Consider the following 19,303-nt stretch of genomic DNA (forward strand, 5'->3'; position numbering starts at 1 on the left):
GAATTCATATTCGTGCCAGTAACATGACCTCCAAATTCATAACAAGCAAGACGTGTTCAGAGCTGAAATAAGTCCACAGGGAACCATGGAAACGAAGGAAGAGCTGCAGATGTGGGCGGCCCCGTTGCTCTGCACCCAATCAAAAGGGGTGTTCTGTGAGTTTCGACCCATCCCGCTGAGACCACAGGGCCTCCAGTACCACAAAGCGCTGATCAAAGTCTACATCTTCAACCCTAACCTCTGACCCCGACTGAGCACGTTATCACCACTATGCACGATGGTTACTGTTGCTATTGGTGAAGCAGCCACAGAGACATCCACTAACACAGAAGCCCCCGCGATTCCCATCAGTTGGTTCCTCTTTTCCTTTTTCTTTTTTGCCAATCACACATAATCCACCACCATAGCAAGAAAAACCCCTGAATCCTCTCCTTTTCTTTCTATTTTAGTGGTGGGATTCTCATAATCTCTTGTCTTAATTGCTGCAACAATAGCACTAAAAAAAATCTTCATTCTGATGTTTCTACCCATTCATGTTTCTTTCTCTCAGTGCAAGTCTATGGAGCCAAATTACACACACTCTCACAAACACACACTTTTTTTTTTTTTTTACTACTAACTGTAATTATTATTACTGAAAGTTTATCATATGCCAAGCATATGAGCTTGGTGAACTTGGTGAACTTTTAATTTTAGTCAGCCCCAGCAACTCTCGATTAACTAGTCTGTGCCATAAATTTAACATGTCGATGATATTTCAGTATTATTATTGTATGTAAATACATACATTCTGACGCCTCAACTAAACTTAAGCCGCTTAAAGTTCGTGATTGTGTCTTGCTCTCTGTAACAGGCCCTCGCTAAATCAGAGCATCAAGCTTGTTTTGAGACATTTTGTGAACAATGAGCTCATCCTACTCCACACGCTAAGTGTGAGATGTTTGGTTAAGTGGGATAATTAAAGGCATTCATAGAACTTGCGCTGTGGCATGCTCCTAATAAGTGAACAGAATTCATAAATGTATTTAAACTCAAGTTTCCCACCTTATAGCTACTTTTGAGAAGCTAGGACTCTTGAAACTGGCTCGAAGGGAGTTAAAAATGTCAGAGGAAATGAAATATTCTGTCCAAAGCCCACTAAGAAATTTGAGAGAACATGCTATTTTTGGAGTAGATTGACCATTTCTTAGTATGTCAAAATTTTGGCAGGTGGTTGGTTAGCCATAAATACTATGGAAATATTGTTTTAAGGAGGCCAAAGAGTCTATACATAAGGCACCCATAGCTTAACATGGAAATATGTATCCAACATATATTTTTAATTAGAAAGAAAATTACAGTTGAGTATAGGACTATATATGTTTAGTGGATTCACATAAAACTGGAAAATACAGACATCTGCTATTTTTACTCAAAGTATACTGAGTGCCCATGACATAATTTGGCAAATACATGTATACCATAATTTTTTTAAATGTATTGGAATAAATGAGACTTGGTTATATCAGGAATGGAATGTTTAAATACCCCAATAATCTAGATACCTCTTTGTAGAAAAGACAATTTTTTTCTTCTGCTGTAATACAATTTTAAAGAAAGCAATCTTTTGTTTCTTCGAAGACACAGATAAATAAATGATTGTTTACAGGAATTTTGTTCGGCATGCATTCCAGTTTTCTAAACCTAAAAATGCCTTATAATATGTGAAAGGGAAGCCACCTGTCTTGCATCTATAAGCAAACACAAAAACATATTATTCTGAATGCTGTCTGGCCTATGGCCTTTAAAATCTTTAAAGTTCAGTTGCTTTGGAAACGATTTTCTAAATTGCAAAGTCACAATCCAAATTACAGCTGAAAACTGGGTGCATTCCTGTAATGAAGGGTTCATTCATACTATCTCCCAGGAGGTGTTTAACCCTTTGAAGGACTCCTGTGTGCTTTTGTCTCTCTGCCAGAGGACTGGTTCCCCTCTAGCATCACTCAGCATTCTGTTGCTCCACGACCCGGCCACGTGAACATGACTTTCTGCATTTCCGAGGCTTTTGCTCCCAACCACAAACCTTCGTTTTGCTCTTCTCTAGGCCTCGAATGCTCTTCCCTGACTTCCACTTGCCTAAACCTTCCCTACCCTGCAGTCTAAGACAGGTGTGGGTTCCCTGAGGATTCCTTTCTTGACCCGCAGACCTTACCTTCTGTCTGTGCTATAATTGTCTCTTTGCTAGACTCCCCTTCCTACCCAGACGGGGATGTGTGAGGGCAGAGCCTGGCTCTGCTCACCATTCCATCTCCAGGCATTAGCACAGGACTAAGTAAACACACAGGACTTGTTAAATTAATAAATCAGTGGGGGTGGTGTGGCAGCTAATTTGCATCTTTCTTTTCCTCTCTTTTCATTTTGTCTTTGCAGCTGTGTTCTGTGAAGTGGGTAGATGTCTTTCCAGGGCTAAAATGTATGCTAATCTCCTTCATGGTTTGTTCCTCAACTTTGGCTCTGGGCTCCAGAGAGGATGCTCCTGTATTCCCTCACTTCACAAAGTGCTCTCAACTGGCTTAGCTTGGCTACTTGCTTGGCTAATTTCACAGTATGTGGAAAACATAATGAAAATGCTCTGTGCTGGGAGAAGTGATTTCCATGACAAAGAGAACTGATTTTTTAATCTTAACTATGTCATTATCCAAGTCTATTAAGTTGGACAATTTCAGTTATTTTTGCTGGCCTCAGGTTTTCTCCTTTATGAAATGAGGGGTTGAACTACATGATTTTAGAGGTGCCTGTAGTGGGCAGTTCTCGGATTAAGTTGCCAGGGCGTTCCTTGCACATAGTTAGAGATACGTGATGCTAATGTATGGTTTGAATATCTCGTGCAATCTGTGAATTCAACCTCATGCATTGATTATATTAGCAAAGGTGACAACATAACAAAAATAATAACCCACAAGCCACAGATCGATTTAGCTAAGACTATAAAGGAAAGTTATGGACACATAACTGAAAGGTCAGAAGAATTTCAGGCTTCGAAAGCAGTTTCATCACAGCCCCCCTCCTGCTCTTCTCATCCTCTTGGATCCGCCCCCCATGCATGACTGGGCTTCAAATTCAGGCTGACTTGCCTTTTGGTTGCCATCTGCTTGCCGTTGTCCCAAGCCTGCTGCCCAGTTTCTTCCCCAGTCTTTAAAGTCCTGGCATCATTCTGGTGGAGCCAAAGAGAAGCAATTGCCCAGACCCCTAAAACAGTCAATTTGACCAGGGCTGGGGTCAAAGGATTGAACTGCCGAGCTTAGGCCTGAGCCCAGGGTTGCAGGGCCATCTAGTTGCTCCTGGAACAAACCAATTTTGAAGGTTGCAGAAATACTGAAACAAAAATCTAAGTTATTGTACTAAGAAAGGGGGAAGGAGAGAGTAAGGAGGCCCAAACAATAGATTGTCACAGTAAGTAGGCTTTGGAAAGCTATTCCTTTAAAAAGAGAGGAATAATAAGTGTTCATTGAGGACACTCAAAACTACATCTTAATTTTTAACATCTATCTTCAAATTCACACACTAATCTGCAGGTGACTCTTATATGTAATGTGGCTGTCCCACTATTCCCTCAACCCAGCAAATCTACAAAAGAGCACACAAACCCTCTCGCGTCCACACCAGCCCACAGAAGACTGTACTTCTCTCAGCTGCACTACTGTTCTCCAGGTAACTCAGGCTTGGACACATGGAATCTACTTGGATTATATTTAGGTCATATTTTGAAAAAACCTGAAGTGAACCCAAGAATTCTCTTTATACGATACGATAAAACAATGATTAGAAGAAAGATAGTCAAATGCACGGAAGAAAAATAAGCAAATGCACAGAAATGTATTCAAGGTACAAATTCTGGAACGATACACTTATCACCAAAGTATACAGAGGGCTGGTGCACGAACTGCCCTACAGCCAGGACTTAGTCTCTTGAGTTACCCAATCTCATGTCAGGGATATTACAATGCACTATTGCTGTTTTAATGCTTAATTAATAAAATGTCTACACCATTTAAAAATACATGGACTAAATTCCCACGTTATCAATGTGGTCTCCAAAACAAATATAAGGGGGTGGGGGGCTTGTATATTTATTTCCATTTACAGATAATGAAATCAAGTTTCAAACAAGGATGTATGACTTGGCCTTGATCATGAAGACTAAGACGTTTCAAAGCCTTAATTCCCACCGTTTTTGACACTAAGCGTTGTGGGTTTGTCATAGTATTAGTAAGAACGTTGTCACACAACTAAGCTATCTGTCCTTTAGGTAAATAAAGTCCTGGGCATCATTCTGGCAGGGCCAGATAGCAGCAATTGCCCACAGAATTGGCTTCTGTGGCTGCGAATATTTTAATCTCCATCTACCTTTTGGTTTGTCTTTCTCTCACTTGATTCCAGATGCAGAAGAGGAACAGGGAAGCACGTGTTGAGGGCGACCACCTGGAACGAGCATGTGGCTATTTGAACATAGGAACTCCAGGAAAAGAGCTAATACCTTAGGTATTACTTGAATGTCAACCCCCAAGTTACTCACATTTTATTGATTTATATAGATATATATTTATAAAGGTATTTTAGACTTTGTACTCTTTGCGGAGATACTTCTACAGCTTCTAAATACTTGTTTTATTTAAATTTTATACCAACCCTTTAATGTTAGTAAGGAATTTGACTAATTTCACACAAGTTCAGGAAGAACCAGGATTAGACATTGTATTTTTCAAACATCCAGCACATTCAAGTTAACCCCTCCTGTCTCCTATTACTTACCAACCAGTTTTCTTCTGAGTTACATCATCAGTATATTTTCCTTAAACAACAGCATTCTGTGGCAGCTGGTTCACTTAGTGAGGGGGTGGGGCAGTTAAAATCCTTGTCTCCTTCCCATCTGGAAATCCTATTATTCGATTATGGATTCCACTGATTTGATTATTTCCCTATGTAATCAGTATTTATTGCTAATACAGTATATAATAGGTGGAAACAAGTTTTCACAGATTGTACAGACACATGAGCAGACAACTGTACAGATGCCCAGGGCTGCAGCAGCAGTGGTCCCTGGTGCGAGGGGGCATGTGGGCCCGTGGCTCAGACTTGGGATCAGGAAAGTCTGCCGGATGCAACATGCAGTTAACACAGAAGGAGGAGTAAGTGTTAGCCACGGGAAGGCAGAGGGTAGGCAGAATAGAGAAGTTCTTCAGACAGAACAGAGAAGTGAAAACCCAAAGGCAGGGGACAGCATGGTGCCTTAGAAAAATTACAAATTCAGGGTTTCCGTAGCAGAGAGGGCTAGAATTAGTGAAGCTGGTGAGAGAAGAGACCTAAGAATTCCCAGAGGCTGAATCAGGAAGGGCCTTGCACTCCATTTAAGGCATCCCTATTTTAACCAGAGAGTAATATGCAGCCTGTTAAGACTAAAAGCTAGGTGTGAGGGATGATCAGATTTGAATTTCAGAAGGATCCATCTGAACGCAGCAGGGAAGACTGTTTGGGAAAAATAAAAGACCAGAGTAGGGAGGGCAGGAGGCTGCTGCAGTAACTGATGAGCTGAGGGGTGATGAGAGCAAAGCAATGCCAAGGGTACACATTCTTCCTGGAGCTTGGATTTGGATTTCAGACACTAATCAGCGTCCACAGGTGGCCAACTCAGGAGAACAGTCTGGGCAATTCTGACTCATGTACACCAAAATCAGAGCAATTGGTTTGCAAGGAAGGAACAGAACAAAGCAGAAAAAAAGAGACAGAGATGAGACACCCCCCTCTCACCTTGAGTCGTAACGGGTCTGCGGGCACAGCCCCGTGAGAACCAACCCCCTTCCCACCCTGTGCCTTCCTGGAGATGCCCCAAATCTTTAAGATGGCCGGCAATGTTTTGCTTCTACTAGGGCAATAGGGCTTTGTTAATTGCAGCCAAAAAGGCTTGCCTAAGTATTTTAATTTCCATTTCATGGTGGGTGTTAATTAGTAGTTGTCAGATGAATTAATGTAAGAATAAATGAATACATAAATTAAGTCAATGGTTTCAGATGAATTTTGGAAATCTCATTAACAGCATAAGGCTATTATTTCTTCCAACTAATTATCTACATCTGTTTATTACATTTTCACTCCCAATTCTACCCCCTCCCCCCAAAAAGAGGCAGTTTGTCTTTCATGCACTAGTATGATTACCTTGCTCGAAATATTTGTTTTAAACGAAAAGACTTAATGTGTGTAGCATGGTGGAGGGGTGGGAGAGCAGGGAAGGGGTCCTTCCCTGTGTAAACTCCCAGTCCTTAATTAAAACTGTATTTTCTAATGTTAAAAATAACTAATTCTTATTCAGAGTTCTGGCTGTAAGGAAAGGCTATGATTTTTTAAAGCTATAAGAAGTATTGAGGGTTTCTCCATTATTACTGATTATTGGATTGTGTATTAAAATTGACAAATGCACTTCACAAAATTGTTTTTATTGTTAATAGTTTAATTCAGTATTACATTAAAATCGTAAAATATTCTAAGGGAATAAAATATACTACAAAGCTATTCTACTATAAATTTCATACTTTAGAGTTTGTGCATATTGTATGTCACGTATTTCTTAATTTTCAGGTATTTAAAGACATGAACATATGCACAATCTATCCCTGAACTAGAGTTTGATGTGAAAAATCCTGCACATTGTATTTTATTCTTCTTTGGTATTTATTTATAGCTGGATTTCTGCACTAATTTTATCGTACCTGAATTCCATCATCCGTATTTTAAATCATCCATGTTCCTAGTGCTGAAAAGATCTAGGCTTTTGTAGTTCTCATTGCTGTTAAAAGAGAAAAAGAACAAACAGATGTTCCCTAATCACATGGATGGTGTTTTTTCTGATGTTTAGTACAGGATGGGGTAAAAAGACACAGTTCAGACACTAAGGCAACACCAAGTAACTCCAGCCCAGCAAGTGAGAGTGGGGGCTGTCAATCACAGAGCCATTCTTGCCAGGCTACAGTGTGTCAGACAACAGACTTCAGTGTCTCCATTGAACTGCTAATTATTTGAGGATTCTGTAGGGAAGAGTCCATGTAAAGTTGGCCTGTTCAATTCTCAAATAGCTTGCTCCTGCTAAATCGTGTGCACACACACGCTCTCACACCACACACACAACAACAACAGTGGGTATGTAACCCACAGACATGACTTTCCCACCTTTCTCTCTCTTACTTCCTGCGCTCAGGGTCTCAACCCTCCATATTTACAGCACGCAGACTTTCCCACATCTATAGTCTCTCTTGCAAGACGCTTTCAAAATCAACATTCCATTGCTGGGCTCAAAAGCCCAGGTGACTTGTTACCTTCAAGTGAATGCACTGACTGAGAACTCAAAGCACTCTCTGTGTGGCTTCAATCCACCTTTTCCATTCTTACATTCCACTTCCACTACATTATTCTTCTGTTACATGTTTACGGCTTCATCTGTCTCCTCCATAAATCTTTCTGGACTGGTCGGGACACTAGTTACCTCTCCCTCCTCTTCATGCATATATTGATATTGTCCTCACAAAGAATGTCTGTGTAGTGCCAGCTACTTTGGTATCATCTTGTCTTATTCCTAGTTTTGGTTTTAAAAAAAGTATTTTAAAAAATTCACCTTTATATCTTGACTTCATATATATATAAATTCACTGAGTGCAAAAACCCTGTTTCACACTGCTTTGCAGTTCTAACATAACCAGCACTGTGGTTTTGCTAGTAGATGACAATCCATGTAACTTTTATATGATTCCTTGAGGCCAACATGATAAAATGGCAAATGAGATATACAGACATTACGTTCTCTTAAGATCTCAGAAGATTCGACTTTTGGAGAGGGGAATAACAAAGGAGAATCTAATAGAGGAAATGCAAGCCTTCATTAAGTTCTGAAGAAAAGTGATAATGTATATAATAGGCCAAGAGGGAATAGAAAACTCAAGATAAAAGAATAATTTGAACCTAAGCTAGACTCCAAAATGTCCACGAAAAGTCTGTGAGAGAGTGAATAAAACAGGTTGGCTGGAGTGAAGTGGGATGGTTAGCATTTAGAGATGAAAACTAAGACTCTGTGACTTTTTTTTCAGTAAGAGGAAACTAACAGAAATTCTTGCATGTCCCTGAGGGTGAGGTAACAAGTGAAACAGCATGTTGAATCAGGTGGGGAAATACTCTGGTGTCTTCTATAGATGAGCACCCGGATCTGGAGTCAGATGTCTGAGACCCAAGCCCATCTCCATCATTCACGGGCTCTGTGACTTTGGGTAATTAACCTTGCCTCTCTGTGTGCCTCAAATTGTCAGCTCCAAAAAAAGGAGGTTATAATCCTATCTCAGATGATTGTTCTCATAAATTATGAGTATTTTAAAGGGTATATGGGGAGAGGGGGAGGCTGAAGAGGAAGGGCTGTGTAGGTTTGGGGAAAAGGGCACCAGGAAAAGAAGGCTGGGGTAAAGGGTATTAGCAGCTGTGGAGAGTCAGTCACCACCTAGTCCTGTGGGGAAGTATGCACAGCTCAGGGAACTTCTCCTGCGTTCATCTACAAATAGGTAGTGCAAGACAGCATCCTTTCATTGAGAGTAATAGTACATTAAACTGAATTTTAACAAAAGCAATAAACCTAAGCCTCTTTGGTGCATCACCAGAATGAGGGCATTGCTTGGTTAAGGGCTCACTTATAAACCACATTCACCGAAGTGGTGCTTTACCTGTACTTATGAGAGTGATACTCAAAACCTTAGTGCAGCTTCTCAAATGTCATCTAGTACAACTTGGAAGGTTAATAAGAAAGGAGAAAACAGCATAACAGATAAACACAACGACAAATCACAGCTCTCTTTGGCCTGAGAATCTGCAATGGTTTTAAGAATGTGTCCTTCTTAGCCTAATGCCCTCTACATGCACCCATGTTTTCATTCTTTTCTTACATTTTTATAGATTTTTACTGAGATATAGAGATAAATACAAATTTTTAAAAATAAACTGTCATTTGACCTCAAAAGAATAGAGACGTAATGCCCAGTAGTCAGTATGTATATAAGGAGCCCTTGGAGGGGCTGCTCACTTCATGGTGAAAGGCATGGTCAGCGTCAGCTCAAATCCTCAACAGACCGGAAATGCAGGGCTTACTTTAAAAAGCATTATTTTGCCCAAAGAAAACCATTTGATATCATATTTGGTTTTCACGATTGTTTGGCTAAGCTTCTGACATAACCATGACTTGCTTGTACAGCTTTCTGCATCATTCGGACTGAAGAAAAAGAGTCTTCGGACAGAGATAACCCCAAAATATGCAAGTGAAAATGTTGTTTTGCAGAGTCAGAAATACTTTTCCTGCTTAGAAAATGTTTTCTCTGTAACACAGATGTGCTTTTCAAAGCCTCAGAGTTTCCTCCTTTGAAAATATGTTGAGCCAACTGAATTTTTAAGGAAAATATTTATACCCTGAATTTAGCTCTGCTGAAAGAGCACGCAAGAATTGCAATCACGTTCTTTGTAAGTGTTTTAAAGTTTTCCTGGAGTTTATCACGTGAGGATGAACTGAAGGACTGAGGTCCCAGGATTAACACAGACCTTGATTTTTAAAAGAATGAGAAAGTGCATAGAGGTGAAAAAATGTGCCAATATGTTCACTATCATTAATCCTCATAATCTGAAAACCTCAGTTTGTAATATTCAACATCCTTATTGGTCATTATTTGTAAAATGTTTGCAGTTAAAAGATTTCTATTAAAATAAAGATTGAGAGTGGATAAGTATATGGCAATGGTAGGAATGTCCCTCTGGTAGGAATGTCCCTTTACTGTGTTTCAAGTTTGGGGGGATTACAAATACAGCCACTATAAACATTTCTTTTCCACAGCTGGCTACACCACTTGCCTTCCCAGCAGCAATGGATAAGAGTTCCATTTGCTCAGCATTTCTGCCAACACTTACACGGCCAGCCTTTTCTGTTGTTGTTATTTGTATGTAGTGTATCTCGCTGTGGTTTAATTTTAATTTCTCTAATTATTAAAGATGTTGAGCATCTTTTCATGTGCTTATTTGCTATTCATATATATCTTATTTAGTGAAGTGTCTGTCAAACATTTTGCCTGTTTTTTTCTTGCTTTTTCATCATTGAATTTTGAAAATATACATTTTGGATGCTAATGACTTATTAAATATATGTTTTGATAAGAGTTTCTTTTAGTATACGGCTTGTCTTTTCCGTGTCTTAACAGTGTCTTTAAAAACTTAGAAGTTCTTAATTTCAGTTAATTCTATTTCTGCATTTAAGGGTAGTGTTTTGGGGTCTTCCCTGGTGGTGTAGTGGATAAGAAGCTGCCTGCCAGTGCAGGGGATGCGGGTTCGAGCTCTGGTCCGGGAAGATCCCACATGCCACGGAGCAACTAAGGCCATGCACCACAACTACTGAGCCTGCGCTCTAGAGTACACGAGCCACAACTACTGAAGCCTGCGTGCCTAGAGCCCGTGCTCTGCAACAAGAGAAGCCACTGCGATAAGAAACCCGCGCACCGCAAACAAAGAGTAGCCCCCGCTCACCGCAACTAGAGAAAGCCCACCTGCAGCAACGAAGACCCAACATAGCCATAAATTAATTAATTAATTAAATTTTTAAAAAAGGGTAGTGTTTTTGATGTTACATCCAAGAAATCTTTGCTAAACTCACAGTTTTTCTCCTATGTTTACTTCTAGAAATTTGATACGTTTTAACATTTAGGTCTACAATGCATTTTGAGTTAATTTTTATTTACATTGTAAAGTAAGGGCCAAAGTTCAATATTTTTGCTTATGGTTGCCCCCAGCACCATTTGTTGAGAAGACTATTCTTGCTCCATTGAATTACCTTTGCAACTTTGTAGAAAATCAATTGACAATATTTAGCGGGTCCATCTGGGGACTCTTCTCAGCTCCCTTGATTCATGAGCCTGTCCTTTTGCTAAGACCACACTGTGTACCGCAGCTTTATAGGAAGCTTTGGCGTCTGGAAACGTGAGCCGTCCAACTTTGTTCTCCCTTTTCACAATGGTTTGGACTATTCTGTCCCTTTGAAGTGCCATTAAAATTTTAGAAATAGGGACTTCCCTGGTGGTGCAGTGGTTAAGAATCTGCCTGCCAATGCAGAGGACACGGGTTCAAGCCCTGGTCCGGGAAGATCCCACATGCCACGGAGCAACTAAGCCTGTGCGCCACAACTACTGAGCCTGAGCTCTGGAGCCTGCAAGTCACAACTACTGAGGCCACGTGCCACAACTACTGAAGCCCGCACGCCTAGAGCCCGTGCTCTGCAACAAGAGAAGCCACCGCAATGAGAAGCCCGCGCACCACAAGCAAAGAATAGCCCCCACTCACCGCAACTAGAGAAAGCCCACGTGCAGCAAAGAAGGCCCAACACAGCCAGAAATAAATAAATAAATAAATTTAACAACAACAAAAATTTAGAAATAGTTTGCCAATTCTTATGAAAAGCCTGTGTGATTTTGACTCAAGTTGTATTAAATCTCTATATTATTTTGGGGAGAATTGACATTATCACTTTCCTGTTCCTGAACAGATCAAACCTCTGTGTTTATGAAAGTGCCCTTTAATCAGTGTTTCATTCATAAGTGTTTTGTGGTTTGGGCATACAGATCATGCACATACTGTTTGATTAAGGATTTCAAGGTCTTTTGTGCTACTGAAAATGGTCTATTTTTAAATTTCAACAATTGTTCATTGCTGGCATGTAGACATGTAACTGATTTTTAAATATTGATTTGCTAACCTCATGTATCTGTTCTAATGGCTTATTTTGTACATTCCTTTGGATTTTCTACTTAGACAACTAAGTTGTCTGTAAGTAGAGGCAGTTTTGCTTTTTATTTGCAGGCTGTATGCCTTTTATTTCTTTGGTCTTCCTTTACTGAATCACTACCTAAAATGACTGATAGAAGGAGTTATAGGAGACATTTCTCCCCTGTTCCTGATTTTAAGAAGAGAGCATTCAGTCTTTCACCAATAAATATATGTGAGCTGTAGGTATTTTATAGACCTGCTTTATCAGGTTGAGGAAGACTTCTTTCAGTGAATGAATGAATGAATAATGAACGATGTCAAATGTTTTTTTCTGCATCTAGTAGGAATACCTTATGCTTTTCCTTCTTTAATCTATTAATATGGCATATTACATTGATTTCTAAATATTAAACCAAGATTCCATTTCCAGAATAAATCCATTTTGCCATTTTTACATATTGCTGGGCTCAGTTTGCTCATTTTTTAAACAGTATTTGTGTTTATATTCAGATGGGTATTGGTCTATAGTTTAGTGGGGGGTTTGCCATGTCTTTGGTTTGGATTTTTCAGTACTGCTGGCCTTATAAAATGAGTTGGAAAGTATCCCCCAAACCTCTTTACTGTAGAAGAAATTCTATAAATTTTTAAATTATTTCTTCCTGAAATGTTTGGTAGATTTCACTACTGAAACTTTCTGGGTCTGGAGTTTTCCTTGTTTGTAGAATTTTAACTACAAATTTAATTATGTACTTTAATAGATACAGTACTATTGTAGTTATCCATTTCTTCTTAAGTGAGCTGGTGGTTCCCTTAATGTCTTAGGAAAATTTCCTCCACAAACATTTTTAGAATAGTTCAAATCCTTTTAATCAGTGCCATTATCTTTTGCCTGAAATACCTACAATGCTGCAGTATTAGTTACTTTCTCTAGTCTTATCCCCACTAGAACCCATCCTCACCATTATCATCTATCCAAAATATATTGTTCATGTCTCATTCTGTTTTAGCAGCCTTTTAAAGACCAATTTAAATTGTCAAGTATATAAATTTTTAAATATTTATTTATTTATTTGGCTGCACTGGGTCTTAGTTGCAGCATGCAGGATCTTTTGTTGCAGCACACGGGCTTCTCTCTAGTTGTGGCGTGCAGGTTTTTTGGGGTTTTTTTCCTCTCTCTAGTTGTGGCGTGTGGGCTCCAGAGCACGTGGGCTCTGTAGTTTGCAGCATGTGGGCTCTCTCATGGAGGTGCGTCAGCTCAGCAGTTGTGGCATGCAGGCTTAGTTGCCCTGCGACTGTGGGATCTTAGTTCCCTGACCAGGGATCGAACCCACATCCCCTGCATTGGAAGGTGGATTCTTTACCTCTGGACCACGAGGGAAGTCCCTTAAGTATATAAATTCTTTAGCATATTAAAAATGGGTCTCTACCATAGGCCTCTAGCTTCATCTCCTCTCACCTTTTCCAGGAAAATCATGGCCTACAAAAGCCAAACCGCTTGTATTTCTGTGAATCTACTGCATTGCTCGCCCTGTATCTTTTACTGTAATTTTTCACCATATTCATTATGAAGGTTTTTTTTTTTTTTGGCCACAACACTTGGCTTGTGGGATCTTAATTCCCTGACCAGGGACTGAACCCTGGCCCTCAGCAGTGAAGCACAGAGTCCCAACCACTGGACCACCAGGGAATTCCCAATATTCTTAATCATCTTTTATGTCCTACTCACACAACCTGTCATTCAGAAACCCTCTTTGATTCTCTAGGGAGAGACAGCTTTCCCTCATTCATTCATGCTATGTTGTAATGGATAATTCAGATATTTACCGTAGGTTATATCATACACGAATATACGAAAGTGAAATTATCTAAGTTTGCCTTCCTAACAAGACCAAGCTCCTAAAAGTTAAGGTAATAGTATATTTCTCTTTCTGTCCCTTACTCCTAGCCCAGTGTCTGCCCTACAGTAAGTACCCAATAATGTTTGTTGAACTATTCTGGGTTACATAGCACTGGAGTGGGTAGATTCTTGAGGTAAGATATGACCACAATTTGTATTTCATTATCCAGCATCCTATCATTGAACTATGCACTGGCATTAGCCAAGAAGTAGATGGGGATCCTCTTCTACTTTAATTGTTCAAAATACCCTTTTGGCTCACAGGTCACCTTAAACACATGATCAGTGTAGAGAATGCTTTACCAAGTACAGTTATCTATGCACATACACACCAGATTTTGTGTGAAATTCCAAGACGTTCATAGAACTCTTTATCTCCATCCACTTCCCAGTTTGTATACAGGCTGTCCATTCTGAGTTGTTCAGTAGGATTACACCACCATCCAATAGGACCAAGTGAACCAGGCTGGAATAAGAGAAGGAATAGAAGAGACCTGAAAGAAGGCTTAGAGTAGATCCAGAGGGTCCTTGTTCAATTTTTGGTGGAGATAGTTACAATATGGTAAAAGAAGAACTGAAAGGTTGCTAATTTGATTGTCTCCAACAGTGTTCGTCAGAGGCCTGGGTGCTCTAGATTATCATGAGACGTTCAGAGACCCTCCACAGGTATCCACCACTGACCAGACTTAATGGTGCTGATTTGGGTGGAGAATTAATAAGGGCAAAAGCCCTAAGCCTTTAAGGAAAAAACAGTGTTTTGAAGAGGAGTATTTAAGAGCTGTTACATGACAACCCTGTGGTGCAGATTAATCAGTGCCATTATCTTTTGTGCAGTTACTAGATGGACCCAAGTTGGGAGAAAAAAATGACTAGAGAGAGACTCTAAACAACTCTATTCATATGACCGTTTAAGGGATGAGTACTAGAAACAGAAAATGTGTTTCATTTGTGCAGATTTCTGAGGACAGAAGGCCATCCTCTACCCCTGCTTTTGGAGCCATTCCTTTCTGCTTTCCTGTTCCACTGATTAAATCCCCATCAAGTATCCCTCTCTTAGTGAATCTTTCCCCTCAGCATATAAATATACTCAGATACCCCACTAACAAACATGCCACAAGAAAGAAAAAAACAAAAACAATTAAAATAACAACAGCAAAACAATATAAACTCCAAAACAGACTATCTTGACTATGACCTTCCTTTCACCCTTTTAATTCCCAAAATTCTGTAAATAATAACATGAAGTGTAAACTCCCACACCTTAACCTTCTCACTCCCCATTCACCCCCAGATCTACTGCAATTTATCTTGCTTTCATATGAATTTCACTGAAACTGCTCATGTGAAAGTCACTGATGAACTTTCAGCTGACCTATTTTATCCCTGTTTAAGATATTTTTCAGTTGGGTGTCTATGATGCCACTCTATAAAAACTGAGCTCTCTTTAGCTTTAAATTTCAGAAAACTCAAGTACAAATGAAGAAATCTATAAGAAAATTTTATTATTTCACAGAACTTAGTCACACCCCTTAAGAGGTCCCAATATATGGAATCTGCATAGTTGATTAATCATTGGTTCATAGATCACCAAGGGCACTCTTTTCTATTTTCAACTTTACCATGTTCAGACTTTATGCTAATCAAGGGTGTGTGTGTGTGTGTGTGTGTGTGTGTGTGTGTGTGTGTGTGTGTGTGTGTGTGTTTGGCAAGAGCAAAATCATATGCCAATGTCCATCCAAAGTAGGGAAGAGTTTCTCCCCATGCATCTTTCTTTTAGTGGTCCCACCTATAAATGACTCAAAACCATGGGAGAAGGACCCTCACTTTCCCATGGGTTCCTAAACATAAGATCCTCCTTGGCCTTAGGCCCCACGCCCACCTACAAATGAATCCATCTCATAGGGAAATAGACCACCGTGATAGGCCTTGACTAATCAGCATTTTCCAGACTCGCGTAGAAAAGGGATGGACAGAGCTATGCCACCAAGGAGGGAGGGAGCTACTCTGTTGGGTGGACAACCAATAATGACCACTGTGTACTTTTAACCGGATTTTCTGTTTCTAGTACTCATCCCTTAAACGGTCATATGAAGAGTTGTTTAGGGTCTCTCTCCAGTCCTTTTCTTCTCCCAACTTGGGTCCATCTAGCAACTGCACGCTCTTGACTTTGAAATCTATTTTTCTAAGAGATAATTTACCTGTTTGAACTGATATCTGCTTAAACAGACAAGACAGCAAATCTAATCACTCCCCTGTAAACACACAAACACACACACACACCCTCACATATCCACAGGCATACACACTCACACAGACACACACACAATGACACATGCACAGACATATGGATTCGTTCCAAAGCTTTACTTCGTCTATTTCCGGTTTTTAGCGTCTGTTGAATTGCTATCCACAGAGGTGCCGTCTTCATGCCGTCACACACAAAGATACTGCACGAGGTCTATGTTTAGCCCAGGCGCATTTCTTCTGAGGCTCATTTATACGTCTTCATGTGCCACAGCCCGTCATTTAAATAGTGGATATTTTCGATCCCGATTCCTTTGTTGACTTTCTCGATTTCCTCTGCAGACATCTTCATGACTCCCACACACAGGGCGTGCTGTTTCCCTTCTGCCATGATTGCAACCACCGTGTCCACCGCGGCGGGGTAGAGCTTAGCTCCGGGAGAGGTCAGGCCCGGACACATGATATTGGCTCCACTGAGCACAAACTTGATGGCTCCTTTATCAACCTGCTGGCGGGGCAGGATGAAAGGGTATTTGTGAAGCAGCCTTAGCGTTGGATAAAAAGGCCCTTCTCTTTGTCTAAAAAATAGTAACTCCCCGTTTACAGTGAGGATTTCTATGTGTTCGTGGCATCGCACTATTTTGACCGGATCCTTCTTAGGCATGATTTGATTCAGCCACGGATCGATACCAGGAAACTGCTCTATCAACTGGTTCTTAATACCCTTAATAACGGAAGTTTTCAACTGGATGCAGTTGGACACATTTTCTTTTTCATCAAATTTCTTGAACATGATCCAAGGTGAAGAGGGCGACGACAAGGAAGCGCCCGGAATCGAAGAGAAAACTGAATTACAGAGAGCCCGGCGGAGGCGCTTACCGGAGAACTGCCGGCGTGGACGGTCGGTACGCCTGTTGTTAACCGGAAGAGGGCGGCGCTTTACGGCTTTCCGGGAAATCTACTTCCGCTCCTTGGAATGTGGCGTCGCACTTTCCGGCAGTATTTGGTCTTCCGATTACTCTTCGGGGCGGGACTGTAAAAGGGCGGGACTTGAAAAGGAAGGGTGGTAGAGCAATCATTTTTGTTACAGGGAGAGAAGAACGGAGGGGGCCTGTCTTCTATTTTTTTTTATTGGGAAATGGCTCGCCATCTGTCCAATTACCCATGCCAGAAACCGGGGGACGAATGCTGAACGATAAGACCTCCTGTTCCGCACGGTCACGGCAAGGAGTCGAGTCCTGTGCGTTATTCCTCCTCCACAATCTCTCATGCTCTCACAATCTCTCGCTGGTTTAGCGCAGCTCCGAATACTTGCAAACAGTCGCTGCCTGTCACCTTCCCAGTTCTCTCCACTTGCACCCGGAGAGGAGAGGCTTTGCGGCCAGGAGGAATGCGAATGTTGTACGATTTCAATCCTTTTAAACACACCCAAACTCGTTTTATGGGCCGGCATACGGTCTCTTTTGGTGAATGTAACGGTGCTTCTGAAAATAATGGGCTTTCTGCTTTGTTTGGGTGCGGCGCTTCTCTATTCTTACTGATTTTCTGTGTGCTCATTCTGTCCGTTACTGAGCAGCATATTGAAATCTCCATGGTTGTGGAGCTCTTTCCCTTTTCAGTTCTATCAGCTTTGGATTTATAGATTTTGAAGCTGCGTTATTAGGTCCATACCCATTTCAGATTAATGTGGAGGTCACCCTGTTAATTAGGATTTTATCCGCTTAGGTTTTAATTGTCATCCAAAGAAGTGTGAAGCCCGTGAGGGCAGTAATTGTATATTTTATCTCTGTATTTTTTCACCCAGCACAAGATAGATCTGTTTCATACTACATACACATTAAGTGACTGATGAATAAATGAAAGAATGCTTCCTCTCCCCAAAGTTTTGGTCCCTTTGTTTCCCAGACAGTGCTTTGTGAAGAGAATAAGAGCGAATCCTTGCTCTGTGAGCACTTCTCTCCGATGACACATGCTTAATTTGGGAAGCCTGCACTGCAGCAGAATTGTAACAGGTGCTGAATGTATAGTAGAAAAATAACATACATTTCCTCATTTGGGGGAGCTTATAGCACATGAGGGTTTTATATGTGTGTGTTTTATACATATACATATATAATCATTATTATAAGGAATTGGCTCACACGATTATGGAGGCCGAGGCGTTCCAAAATCAACAGTCAACAAGCCAGACACTCAGAAGAGCCGATGGTGTAATTCAGTTTAAATCTAAAGGCCTGAGGACCAAGATGGTATAAATTCCAGTCTGAGTCCAAGTCTGAAGGTAGATGAAGACCATTGTCCCAGCTCAAAAGCCATCCGGCGGGAGGATGGCCTTTTCAGGGGAGAGTCAACCATTTTGTTTTATTCAGGCTTCCAAACTGATTGGATAAGGCCTGTCCACATTAGGGAAGACAATCTGCTTTACTTTACAATTAAAATGTTAGTCTCATCCAGAAACACCCAGAATAATATTTGGTCAAATATCTGTGCACCCCGTGGACCAGTCAAGTTGACGCATAAATGAACCATCACAGGGGTAGACCATCTTAAATGAGGCAGTATAATGGGGTATTTATGTGTCTGACCCTAGAGCCCAGAAATTACTCCTTCTCCATCAGTTACTAGATTGAAATCCTGGAAGTTACTTAACTTCATCTGTGCCTCAGTTTATTCATCATGAATGTGTGGTTAACAAGAATACCCATCTCCTTGGGGTTGGGGTGAGAATTGCTTGAATTAATACTTATAACAAATGTATTTTAAATATTTGACATAGCTATTATTATTAAATTAACAGCAAAACAGTTACATAAATATTTTAAACACCCTTCAGGACACAGTACAACTAGCCCCCCATTTGTGCCTTCCTATTTATAGCTGAGTCTGTTCTGCTTCCCTAAAACTTCACTCCAGTCACTTTGATCCTGTGAAGTCGCACACATCCAGATGCATCTCTGGTTATTTTATAAGCCGCTAACCTAATTCATTATGTGTGGATTTTATTGGCTTAACTCTTCTTATAGGATGATCGTCTTTCTTTCGTTCTTAAGGATTGTCCCATTGTTCCGATCTGTGAAGTCATATGTATGAGCAGCATAAACGAGATGTAGAAACTCAGGGGAGGTAAAGTCATTACTGGCTAGAATGACTAGGGTGACCTGTCTAGATGCCAAATGGCTTAATCAGAAATGATCTGATCTAGACCTGGCTATCAGAGGCATGCGCAAAGGATTTTGTAGTGAAGCTATTTTAAGCAAAGGACTTAAAAATTTTTAGTCTGGAGTTCCATAGCAATGAAAAATCTTTTTGAAGTTAATTATCCTTATATGAAATCATACTCTTAATTCCATACCATGTAAC

At 40.5% G+C, this 19,303-nt stretch overlaps 1 protein-coding gene and 1 long non-coding RNA gene across 2 annotated transcripts in view; both read right to left on the reverse strand.

Moving 5' to 3' along the window:
- The window catches only part of LOC137203625 (uncharacterized), a 55,903-nt gene extending 38,587 nt beyond the window's left edge, over nucleotides 1–17,316 (reverse strand). The window contains exons 1-2 of the long non-coding RNA XR_010933207.1: nucleotides 16,823–17,316; nucleotides 14,032–14,165 (exon numbers count right to left, since the gene is read on the reverse strand). This is a non-coding gene — a long non-coding RNA (uncharacterized lncRNA). The remainder of the gene's footprint in view (nucleotides 1–14,031; nucleotides 14,166–16,822) is intronic.
- LOC137203620 (malignant T-cell-amplified sequence 1-like) lies at nucleotides 16,049–16,868 on the reverse strand. The gene has a single exon (XM_067700118.1). The coding sequence runs from the start codon at nucleotides 16,734–16,736 to the stop codon at nucleotides 16,191–16,193; it is 546 nt and encodes a 181-aa protein (XP_067556219.1). The 5' UTR covers nucleotides 16,737–16,868; the 3' UTR covers nucleotides 16,049–16,190.
- Nucleotides 17,317–19,303: the final 1,987 nt, after the last annotated feature.

Source organism: Pseudorca crassidens, chromosome 1 (genome assembly GCF_039906515.1).
Source record: "Pseudorca crassidens isolate mPseCra1 chromosome 1, mPseCra1.hap1, whole genome shotgun sequence".
NCBI lineage: Eukaryota > Metazoa > Chordata > Mammalia > Artiodactyla > Delphinidae > Pseudorca > Pseudorca crassidens.